Source organism: Crinia signifera, chromosome 12, assembly GCF_055691185.1.
Source record: "Crinia signifera chromosome 12, ASM5569118v1, whole genome shotgun sequence".
Taxonomy (NCBI): domain Eukaryota; kingdom Metazoa; phylum Chordata; class Amphibia; order Anura; family Myobatrachidae; genus Crinia; species Crinia signifera.
The window spans coordinates 89,662,029-89,675,085 of NC_139228.1; the positions used below are offsets into that span (position 1 = coordinate 89,662,029).

Genomic DNA, 13,057 nt, shown 5'->3' on the forward strand with positions numbered 1-13,057 from the left:
TTATTTGTCCGCCCTGTGCAGGCTTTGTCGCACCTGCGTTCGCATGGGGACGCCCAGCGTTTTCCTGGCCGCACCCACCGTTTTTGTGGCTATGTCCGCCCACTACCCGCACCGCTGTGTGCAAACTCCTCAGCGACTGTAATAGTCACCAAAGGTGTTCGCACATCGGGTCTGTGTTTTCGCCGACACGCCCCATCGGACCCGGACCGAATTCAGAAAGGTAAGTATAAACCTGAATCACCCCCAAAGAGGAATATGGTTTTAAAAGGCAAGAGATTTGACTTTGCAGCATGTTATTGTAAATACTATTATAATCGTTATACCAGACTATGATTCTCACCCCTATCACCCCTATCACCCCTAGAGGAAAGAGTGACCCTGTGTCCTCGCCCGGCACTGAAAGAAAATAGATACATGGAACTGACCGCATGACCAACACCACTAATATAGGTCAGGCATGTCCAAACGATGGCCCTCCAGCTGTTGTGAAACTACAAGTCCCATCATGCCTTGCCACAGTTTAGCCATTAGGGAATGCTAAAACTATGGCAAGGCATGCTGGGATGTGTAGTTTCACTACAGCTGGGGGGCCCAGTTTGGACATGCCGGGCATAGGTTTTGCTCCTGGTGTTATTGTCTTATTAACCTTGGCTTTGCATCTGACCATTGCGAATTGCTGCCTGCCCTGACCCTGTTTGGACTTTCATGTTGCTGCCTGTTGATTTTCTAATTTTTTTGTTGGTAGTTTGTTAAAATGGGATACATACAATATACTGGCATACGGGTTGCAACTTGCCGATACGGGGAATCATGACAGGAGCTCTGCACATATATATGAAATGCAGCTGCTTGAGATCAGGTGCAATACATGATAATGTGAGGTCACTAGCACTAGGGAACCACTTGTGATTAGCACTTTACAGATATACCGAGAGCGCGATAACTGCTTTATTCTTTGCTAAATATAGATTATGCCATTGTGAGCATATCACACATAAGACGTATAGTTGTATAGGGATGGGGCACCTTCGGCCCTCCAGATGTTGTTAAACTACACATCCCAGAATGCCCTGCATCAGTTTTACCATGGCCAAATAGCAAAACTGTACCAGGGCATGCTGGGATGTGTAGTTCAACAACAGCTGGAGGGCCGAAGGTTCTTCATCCCTGTATCAAAGTGATCTTCTCTGGTTTATTAAAGCCTACCGTGACCACCCCCATACACACACCACCTGAGATGGGGACGTGGCCCACCAATTGGGCGTGGTCTTATGACATTGGGTGACTGCGGAAGCACAGGGTGTCCGTGTCGCCTGCCACCAAATCTCTCCTGTTATCAAATCTCTCCACCTATCAAATCTCTCCTCCTTCATTGTCTCCAGCAATCCAATCTCCAACCTCTCTCTTTAACAAGCTCTCCTAATTTACTTATGTTTTCCCTCTGCTCCTTTCCTCCTGCCCGCTGTCTGCTGTGACTCACGCTGACGTGACCTCAGGTGCCCCCAGGCATATTTCAGCTGCCCCTATGTATTTCCCTATGACTGGGGATGGCTCTGCGTGAACGCATAGATAGAAACCAAATCAAATATGTAAACACCAGTCAGTAAATGTCTGTGATGGATCCCTGCTCTTATCTGGCGGCAGTTGGATCATTTCTTTGTGATTCAGGGCACGGTTGCAGCCAGTTCAGCTCCAGCCCCAGTGCATTTACTGTTTGGGGGTAATTCTGGTTGATTCACTCGGATGTGAATTGGCATCCTTGCCAGAAAGATGTGGAAAGTGCACGCATATGTAAGGTTGCCCTGAGCATGACAGGACTGCTGTAATAGGAGGCCAGTACACTGTGCAGAGATAAGTACCAACCAATCAGCTCCTAGCTGACAATTTGAAAACATAGCCTGTAAGCTAACATACAGCAGCTGATTCTCCAAGCTTTAGTACATATGCCTCATAATTTGACAAAGACAAAGCACATTATTAACATACAATTTGGGTGAGTGTGGATTATTAGCTCATCAATAGGTCAACCACTATTGGTCGACACATGAGAGAGGTCGATATGCACTATGTGGACATGGACAAAAGGTAGCCGCAAGTAAAAGGTTGATGTGGAAGTGGTCAACACAAGTTTTTTGCAGCTTTTGGTTCTATGTCAGCATATGTCGACATGGGCCCCCAAATAGTGCATCACACACACACACACACACACACCCCTTGCATGGCTTGCTGTGCTCACTATCCTTCCACACTATTATATTGTCCCCCTATGCTGACACAGATGAAGAAGAACAAGTCAGTTTACTAAAAATCATGAAAAACTTATTGCATGTCAACTTTTTCATGTGTCGATACCGATTTGGAGTTACTGTCAGTTAATTTTCCCAATTTACATATCGCTGAACGGAATAACTTTAAAAAAAAAAAAAAATAATAATAAAAATTCTTAATAGCAAAACATTTCTAATAGCGTCTAGTAAAAATGTAATCTCCCTGAACGACAAGTAAGTACATATGAGCCGGGGCGTGGGACAGAGCTGACAAGTGACATTATAATAATACATAATATATGATAATTATTTATAATCACATTAATATTTTATGAGACAGGTTCGGCTTGGCTAGACATTTATGGGAGACCTCTAGCGTACGATTAGACATCTCAGGAGAATATATACATACACCGGCGTGTAATGGTGCTCTCCTGCGGCTGTCGTTATCCTATTATTGTATGGGGGATACACACGCTACCTGGAGGTCATAATACCAACCCCAGCATCCCAATAGTCAAAATTCAGCCTCTTCCCTACCCCCCTAACCATATCTTCTAGCAGCCTCTTCAACCCCCCCCCCCCCCCGCAGCCTGACCTAGGGCCAGATTCTCTAAGATTCAAAAGGGATAAAATGGAGAGTGATAAACAGCCAGCCAATCAGCTCCTGTCTGACATTTTTTGAAACAGTCTGTGACATGATAGGTAGGAGCTGATTGGCTGACTGTTTATCACTCTCCATTTCATCCCTTTTGAAGTTTAGAGAATCTGGCCCCTAGTCCTCCAGGCTAGTGTGTAACCCTAATCCCTGCACCCCCCTACATATGACTAACCCCCTCTTGTAGATGCCTATCCCTAATCCCCCCCCCCCCCCATTAGTGCCTAAATCTAACTCTTTCCCCCGTGTGCACACTAGTTAGTCCCACATACTTATCGATCGGGATCCTGACAGTCGGTATTCCGGCGTTTGCATCCTGATGTACTGGTGCTGGTGTTCTGAGGGCAGACGGGATGCCGGTGTCGGTATACTGAATCCTGGGATGTTATTGTGGACATATACAGTGTGTATGGTGTTTTAGCTGTGTCTGCGTCGTACAAGTCTCCCGATGTTACTGCTACAGGGTAATCGCTATTCTTCCTGATTTTCAGGTGAAGGTTCTGAAGTGACCGGACGGAGAGGGTTTGTTGCAGGCAGTTTCCTCACAGACTTCAGCGATGGAGGGGGAATATAATCTTCAGGACGATGGTCAGGTCTCACAATCGGGAAATTACAAAGACTTGTTGTCTACAGCGGAGAATTCTATATCGTTACCTCTGCTAAGGACAACTGAAGATGAAGATCAGGGTTACGCCCTGGAAGAACCAGCGCACTGGGGCTCTGAAGGTACCGTAATCATTTCTGTTACACCTTCGTCTATGCACTTATTACAGTCTGTGCCATTGGCCAGAGAGGGAACCAGTGTACGGAATCCTGATTACTCTGTGGGACATTTGATTCCGACCTGTTCACTAGGCAGCGTATATTCACTGGAAAACGCTGCCCCGACGAGCGCACGCACGCCCCCTTCCCTCGGGGAATGCACATGCACATATTCGTGCATGCACGTGTGCAAAACCCCGACGGGAGCGAATTTCTCCCACACTGAGCTGGTCTGAATCACCCCGTTAACTCTCCTTGTCACCAAAAGTTATGCCATAAATCTGACATTTTGATTTTATTTTGGTACCGCCGACAATCCTCCTTGTTTGGTTTTGTTTGCGTAATACTGTATATAAAAATATATATATTAGAAATGCATGAAACTGTTTAGCAATGAAACAAAGGGATATATACGCGCTAAAATATCCCGCCGCTCTGCCCAGCCAACCAGCACACAGAGAGATAGGGGTGTGCTGTGAGGACACACTCCCAAAATTCATTGTCGCTTGAAGCATGAACAGAGTACATTGCCGGGGTCATTTTAGATCCCCAGTCCATCCTTGTGCCCAACCCTGTGCACCACCACATAACAGACCCTAACGATGAGGTCAGCACAATTGAATTGATGGAATAACTGTTGCTCATTTTCTCAGTGAGCATCTTTGGGCCTAGGTTTGCCGTAAATGCTGACACTTTGGAGCGATGTGATTCAAGAAAGTTTGGGAACCATTGCTGTAAGCGCATTATATTTACAGCACCTCTCACAAGTATTAAACCAGCACATCTTTGTCCTGAGACTATTTTTAAAATGCACATTTATCCAGCAAGCCATAAAGGGCCTAATTCCTGATTGCTACGTAACTTACGTAACTGGAGCTGTGCTAATACATAATGGATCATATCCCTACTATCCCCGTCATACCCCCATTACCCACGTGGGCGTGGAGTGAATTTTCTAAAGTGGGGCAAGCACAGCGAGCCACCGAGCCCGAAGCGTAGCGAGCCCCACGTGGTGACACGGATATGCGTCCCCTCGCGGGGCGCGGTGGCTCGCTGCGCTCGCCACACTTTATAGAGTTGGCTCCACACCCACGTGGATAGTGGGGATATGATTGTGTTGTGTGTGTGTGTGTGTGTAGTGCATTAATACTTACCCTCAACGATGTCCCAGGCGCCAGCGTTCCCCTCCTCCGGCACTCGGCGTCCTCCATGACAGTCCCCGGTGGCAGCAATATACACAATTAGCGTAGTGCCGCTGAGGGAGCAGGGAAACCATGTGATGCGCCGCCAGCAGCAGTACGCTGAATGACATACATTGCTGCTGCCCCAGGACGCGTCTCCCCCCACAGCTCTATCCCCCCTCTACCTGACCGCCACTCCAGCGCCGCCAATCCCGCTACCCGCCCGAAGTAGCCCGCCCCACGGAGGCCGCACAAAGTAAGTGTAAACCGCTGGCAGGTGCATTGTCAGCGTAGCGTAGCTGGGCGCCCTGCTAATACATAAGTACCATTATTTTGTTTCTGTGCGGGGTAAATACTGGCTGCTTTATTCTTTTACTGCATTTTAGATTTCAGTTTGAACGCACCTCCCCCAAATCGAACTTTCTCGGCACAGGTTACATCTGCCCCACCTGCCGTGCAGCATGGTTTTACCCATTTTGAGAACATGCACATGGGATTTTGACCTGGACTTTTGGTGGAGGGGGGGGGGGCGGTGGCATCAAAAGGAGTTCAGCAGCGAGCCATCACCGGTGGGGGTGTTTGACGGGTGAGCATTGGCGGGGGGTCAGCGATGGGCGGGCACCAGCAGGGGGGTCATCGATTGTTCGGTGGACACCAGCGCAGGGGGAGGGCTGGTCAATGAAGGGTGGGCGAGCACCGATAGGGGAGTGCATCAGCGGCGGGCGGGCACCCGCATGGGGCGAGCTGTCAATGGTGGCTGGCCGTGCAGCGGGAGGCGCCTGCGCAATGGCAGCCTGCCCAGGTCGAAAATCCATGGTAAGAGCCGTTTCCACAGCTTGTTACCCATGTTTAACCCGCTAAAAATCCTGCTTGGTTCCCGGGTAAGAATCTGATTTTTTTACCTGGTCACCATTTCCACTGAAGAAAATCCCGGGTCGGTGCACATTCATGTGATATAACCCTGGGACTTTTAAGTCGGTGGAAAAGGGATATTAGGCCCAAAGAGTATATTGTACAGGTCCGGAGGAGTTAATGCTGGATCAGTAGCAGACAAATGCCATGTCTGCATTCCTCTGTGCTGAGGAATGTAGGTGAAGCAGGGGGGAGGGGGGGGGGGGAGTGACGGACAGGACAAAGGATAGTGTCTTGTGCATGTAATCTCTGCAACAGAATGTGGTCTTATTTATTACCTGTTGTGTGACACTGATCATATACACATATTACACTCAAAGGTACGTGAGCACTGGTGGCTATTTTTAGGCGCAGTCTGCATATTTGAATAAATGAAATATAGTGAAAGAATTGGAGCTATTCAGGTGGGTAGTGGTCTCAATGTCGGGGTGCCTCCAGGGTATCCGCAGTCTTGTCACTGTTGCATGCGTCTTCTCAATAGACGCCCGGACAATTCCGCATTCACCTGCACTTTGTAGACAGGGAGGTCTCGGTAACGCCACTGCCAACAGCCCAATGAGTGGTGTATATTGCACTGTACTGAGAAGTGGTTACAGTGGATGTCACGTCGTACAGTATGGTGGAGAAGGGGGGGGGCTAGGGACTTTCTGCATTCTGCAGCATAGCCATGGTTAACAATGCGCTTTGTCATCTGTACATGCAGGACGCCAGAGGGCAGCGGTAACGACCCATGGGAGCACATATCCTTGCTGATATTCAGCATACACACTAAGCAATATTTTAAACGATAGCGCTCAGAAGGGGAAAAATTAACAAAATTGTTTAAAATATCACTTACGTATGGGGCTTATTGTCTGTATGCGAGAACCCATTTAAGAGATGCATCTTGGGATTGTATTGCAACTTTGTGAACATTATAAACGTGCGTACACAGTGTGCATGATCTACGCTCCCGCGGGCCGTTACAGACCCCAGCCGTGGTCTGTGCACACAGCTCAATCTGACAATACTGTCAGCGACTGCGTGACTGGCAGGGGTCCCGGTGACTTCGCTGAATGATACTGGTCAGTGTGTATGTGCTACATTGTACATCCGCTGGCACTGCCGATATATTTACAATCACCAGCCGGTGTAAATGGGGCAACGCTTGTCACTGTTCATCGTTAATGCTCAGAATGTATTATATTCAGACTATGACTTCATTGTAAGCACTTCTTGTTTTTCCCGGGAAATGCCCGGTTATTATTACACACCCACACAGTATCGCCCCAATCCTTGCTCCTGCATTCTGTGTGCCGTCATTTATACCTGTAATGTTTTTTTATTTCCCGGGTTTTACAGGACTGGAGATAAAGGCTAAAAATTGCCAACTTTCACTTCTGTGTATAAACGGCTCCTGTGTTTGTATAAACTGTTCCTAATTAGTACAGAATGACAAACTCTGCACTGTGTAGGAAGGAAGTCGCCTCCTAGAGACTGGGCATCGCCAGCTTCGTTTACACAGGAAGATTCCTCTGGGGGGGGTGAGAATACGTTGGCATTGCAAGGATATAATCTCTGTAATACCCATTTCACATCGCAAGTACCGGGTCACACCCGAAATTTGGACACAGGTCCTCCCTAGGAGTGACCTGGCATATGTGAGCTGAAGCTCCCACAGCAACCCAGCAATAAGCCAGGTCGCTGATGTCATTGGGTGGGCGGGGCGGAGCAGTGGTACGTCACCGGGGGGTGGGGGAGGAGGAAGCACTTGAAGCTGACACTCCTCCCTATAGTGTGCACGGGACCCGGGTTATCCGTTCACACTGCCCAGCAACCCTGGTCCAACCCTTGTAAAACCCTTCTTTTATCCTGGGATTGGATTGCCGGGTTGCTGGACCCAAGATTTTTCAAAAGGCCCTTTCACACAACTCATTGACCCGGGTTCACCTGGGTTATTTGTGCAGTGTCAAAGGGGTATAACAAAACCTTATATTAACAAAACCTTATATTATTGGCATGAGCACAGCATATCCAACCTGCTTTCTCTTTGGTAACGGGCTGTGACCTATTAGATTAGTGCAAGCGGAGCCGGTGTCTGGTCAAATACAAAAATGTCAACATGGCAGTTGAAAAGGTTGGCATGATTTATTTTTTTTTTTTAAGTTGTTGACTTTTTCATATTTTGCCGGTCACGCGGACTCTGATTGGGAACGGTAAAGTGTACCGAGCGCAGAGGTAGCGTGGCGAGTCACTTGGACCGAAGCATGGCAAGCGAAGCGCACTGCATATCTGATTCACCAGATTTGTGTCCACTAATGCAAATAAAGTATTAGAATGAAAATAATGCTACATTTATTTATTTACAGTGTCTTATATAGCGCAGCAGATTCCGTTGCGCTTTACAATAGTAGTAGCTACATAGTAACTGCCTTACTGACACATAACATTCTCTGTAAATACCAAACTGTTCCTTTATGAGATTAAGCGGCTGATACTCAGCATCAGTTTGTGGTAACTTTATACAGAAACTATTGCAAATGTTTCCCCTCCTTTCCATCCATTCCCCCGAATGTGCAAGGACTGAGACTGAGGCTTTTACCGTCCGCTCACACTGTAATGCTGATTGGTGCGTCCTTATACGCGACCATTGGTTAGTCCAGCAAAATTTTGCTAACTAGTTTCTCCTGTGTGAGCGATTGAGCAGCTGTGAATGCAGACAATTGCATTGGCACATCTGTGACACTCCCATAATTCACCTGAATGACATTTGTGTGTACTACTAGCCACTTCCCAGTCACTGCAGAGGAATTTATCCACAGCCCTTCTGCGTCTGTCTAAATCCATCGCAACAGCTTCTCTGTGCGTAGCGTTTTCATGCAGCTGTGCAGTTGCAATAGTGCCTCATTGTGTATCACACCCCTACACTGTTCTGTCAGTCTGGTGAAACACTCTTAAGGTGCCCATACACGGTCCGTTAAACGGATCCATTTGGGTCTTAATTAGCATGTATCGTATCGGATCGCATGCCTAGTGCATGCAATGCGATCCGATACGATGTTTAGCTAGTACAAAAAGTATGTGCAGCACATACTTTTTGTACCGTACTATGTGATGCGCGGGAGCGCGCATCGCATAGTACAAAACGGACGGTCCGGGAACGGACCGTCTATGGGTACCTTTAGGGGAATTCACTTACCGGTGGGAAATGTAGAAAAGAAAACCCCATGCAGCAGTTTTTAATTTAAATTTAATTTTGCCTCACCTCCCCTGAGGACTAGGGGGAGTTGTGCTATCCAATCCGATATCTATCCAATTTCCTTTGAAATCCAGAACACGGCGGGCTGTAGATTTCAAATGAATAGGGAGGCCGCTAATTGGATGAGAGCTCTCTCCACCTGTTTGCTAGAAGCTCCCATGTAAAGGGTAAATGGCCCCAGGCCAGTTACAGTGTGAAAGGGTATTCCAAATCTGGGATCATACTCGTAGTAGTAGTATGTACTATATATAGGCCCTACAAGTACAGATGTGTCCACATCCCTCTGGCCTCCTTTTGCGTTAAACAGCTAATCTAGTGGTGCCATGACTCAGTAGCGCAATGACTCAGTAGCACCATGACTCAGTAGCGCCGGGGAATCTTTATGCAAACTTTTCCATTAAAATGTGTCTTCTTTCCAAAACAAGGGAATAGGATGCACAAGCAGCCTCTGCTTATTAAAATGGTTAGTGGAATGCCTATACCTGTGTGCCACAGCGGCAGTATTTACATACGAAATGCTACATTACAGGAAATATGTTACTGTGTTTTCCAGGAAAACGCTACCATTCCATCTGTTACGCAGATACAGCTGTGGTCACACACAGAATATAGGCATGCGTATCATTTTAATCAGCAGAAGCTGCTTATGTGTCCAATTGACTCTGTTTGCAAATAAGGTGCTGTTTAATGGAAAGAAGTCACCAACAATATGCCTGACACTACACACATAGCTCGGGTGTTATGAATCACATGGAGAATATAGGTATGGGGACACGTGTCTTTTCCAGCTTTGTGGCCCTTACAACACTTCCAGTATTCCATAACTTCATTATTAAGCTTTTGAGATGTCCCGCATTACAACTTGCCTTCACTTACAGTATACGCTATGTCAAAACAGTCCTTTAACATCTCAGAGACTGCTCCTAAAAGTAGAAGAGTGTATATTTGTACAGCCTCATCTTCCATCAATGCTTATATACAATTCTCATCAGGGCTTCTCATGGTTCCCAAAAATATTATAGCTCGTCAAAATGACGGCTTATTTGCTCCTATCTCCAGTGGCATAGCTAGAAATTTTTCTCCCCCCTGTCCAAAAAAAATCCCCCCCCCCCCCCCAAAAGAAGCGGCGACGGACTACAGGCGCCGCTGGCTGAGCTGACAGTTGACCCAGGTAGCTGTCAGCACTGAGCTGGTCCTGCTCTGTGCATAGTTAATGAGCGTGGACCCGGCGCAATGCATATTGAATGACCCACTCATTACACATGCACAGGGTGGGAACCCGCTCATTCAGTATGCACTGCGCTGGGTCCCCGCTCATAAATATGTACTGGGCGGGAACAGCTCAGCGCTCACTGCTGCCTGGGTCACTTGTCAGTTCAGCCAACACCGGCGCCCACCACAGACCCTGCTGGCGCCGCTCCCCCAAGCCGCCCCTGGGTCTGCCACTGCCTACCTCCAATCTCTGTCTTCACAGCTCCCTCTGTCCATATCCAGGATGTTTAAAACCGATCATTTTGGTCTCACTTTCTGTTAAGGACTAATTTGAGTGGCCTCTAGTGGTCGCTGGAGGTACTTCACATCAAAAAGGTGAGGATTTAGCCTATATATAGTGATTATTGACTACAGCCAGTAGGACTCAAAGTTACTCCAAAATATTTTCGCTTTGGCAACTATTTCTACAGCCTTTACTAGGGAAGGGTCAAATCCCAGCAAATGCCCATTCTCTTCAGAAAGCCTGTACTTCCCCTCCACTCTAAAGCTGGCCATACACCTTGACGTATCTTGTGCACTGTGCGCGGTCCCGCACAGCCCTCCAGATCAGAAGTGCTGCATGTCTGAACCGTTGGCTTCCATTTCGGTCGAGAGAGGACTGGTATGGCCGGCTGTAGAGCACTCAGACCACAGTGTTTTAGTGACTGGGACCTGCTAGTCCTGATTTTAGCCTACACGCTGCCGCTGTATACTCAGAAATTCAGGCAAAGCTCCTCAGCGGCTGATTATAACTCTCCTGTTTTTTTTACTTTTTAACTGTATATTTTCAAGTTGACGGCGTCTGTGCATGCTCGAATAGAGCAACACTTGACTCGCTTGGTCCTCCGCCATCTAGTGGTTGCTGGCGCACAAAACAATTGAATCCCCTCCATAGAGGTGAGGAGTGTGATATGCTTTTATTATATAGGATATCAGACAAGCAACGTTATCCAAGAAACCTGGAGACCTATGGGTAATTTCCAGGTGGCACGTCACGCCGGCAGGTAGAGTCATGCCGTTTTATAAAGGAAGACAATGCAACTATTCTATTGGTGGGTAGACAGGCTCAGCATTGAGTAGGAAAGGAAGTCTCCTGCTCAGGTATAATTACAGTATATTAGCTTCTGACATGTTACAGTGTGACAGTAGTCAGTAACATGACAGTTACTCTGGGAAGTATAGACTATAAAACTGCTAATGGGCTGTATTGAAGCAGGTCACATGACTAAAACGTGTCTTAAACCTAACATCCAAAACAAACCTATACATGAAGTTTCCACTGCTGGAAATGAATATACAATCTTCACAGATCTATAAGGTTCTCCGCTTCTCCCACCTTTCCATCCTGCACAACCTGTAACCACTCCACCGCCCCCTCCTCACCTCTCCATCCTGCACAACCTGTAACCACTCCACCGCCCCCTCCTCACCTTATCTGCAGACCACAGTTACGCAGTCAGGCTAATCTTTCATTGAGGCTTTTGCTATTTAAGTAACAGACAGTGAAGGAACATCTCACATAGATTATAGGATTGTCTCAGCAGGACCTTTATCCCATAAATGTTCTTAAGCCTTATTCTACTGCTATGGAGTCCCTTATAAGGTACTTATATTCTTTGGATTGGTTTTTTTATTATTCATTTGTATAACTCCATTTTATTCAATAATGTTGTGCTAGTGATATCAGTAAGGACATGCAGTAATAAACCCCAGGATATTGAATTTCACATACAAGTTCCTATTTCCTAGCCTCCAAACTTTCAAGCGTTCCCTGAAAACTCACCTCTTCAAGCAGCTTATCATATTTATATACCACACGCATAACCCTCTGAGGCACTTGTGTATTATATAGCTTCCCTTCTGGACTTGTAACTTGTGGGACTGCTATGCTATTACTGGTGCCTGTCTTGTCTTTCCCTCCTATGTCCCTATAGATTGTAAGCTTGCAGCAGGGCCCTCCTACCTCCAAGTCTGTCTGTTGTTACCCAGTTTGTTTTATCACTGTCTACTATTGTAAAGCGCAACGGAATCTGCTGCGCTATATAAGAAACTGTAACGGAATCTGCTGTGCTATATAAGAACCTGTAACGGAATCTGCTGCGCTATATAAGACACGGTAACGGAATCTGCTGCGCTATATAAGACACTGTAACGGAATCTGCTGCGCTATATAAGAAACTGTAACGGAATCTGCTGTGCTATATAAGAACCTGTAACGGAATCTGCTGCGCTATATAAGACACGGTAACGGAATCTGCTGCGCTATATAAGACACTGTAACGGAATCTGCTGCGCTATATAAGACACTGTAACGGAATCTGCTGCGCTATATAAGTCACTGTAACGGAATCTGTTGCGCTATATAAGTCACTGTAACGGAATCTGCTGCGCTATATAAGACGCTGTAACGGAATCTGCTGCGCTTAATAAGACACTGTAACGGAATCTGTTGCGCTATAAAAGTCACTGTAACGGAATCTGTTGCGCTATATAAGTCACTGTAACGGAATCTGCTGCGCTATATAAGACACTGTAACGGAATCTGCTGCGCTATATAAGACGCTGTAACGGAATCTGCTGCGCTATATAAGACGCTGTAACGGAATCTGCTGCGCTATATAAGACACTGTAACGGAATCTGCTGCGCTATATAAGACGCTGTAACGGAATCTGCTGCGCTATATAAGACGCTGTAACGGAATCTGCTGCGCTATATAAGACACTGTAACGGAATCTGCTGCGCTATATGAGACACTGTAGCGGAATCTGCTGCGCTATATAAAAGTCT

At 46.8% G+C, this 13,057-nt stretch overlaps 1 protein-coding gene across 1 annotated transcript in view; it reads left to right on the forward strand.

Moving 5' to 3' along the window:
• PLEKHG3 (pleckstrin homology and RhoGEF domain containing G3) overlaps positions 1–13,057 on the forward strand; it is a 119,030-nt gene that overhangs the window by 30,191 nt on the left and 75,782 nt on the right. Inside the window, exon 2 of the mRNA XM_083167307.1 lies at positions 3,417–3,651. Coding sequence (XP_083023433.1) covers positions 3,483–3,651 — 169 coding nt within the window. The 5' untranslated portion in view covers positions 3,417–3,482. The remainder of the gene's footprint in view (positions 1–3,416; positions 3,652–13,057) is intronic.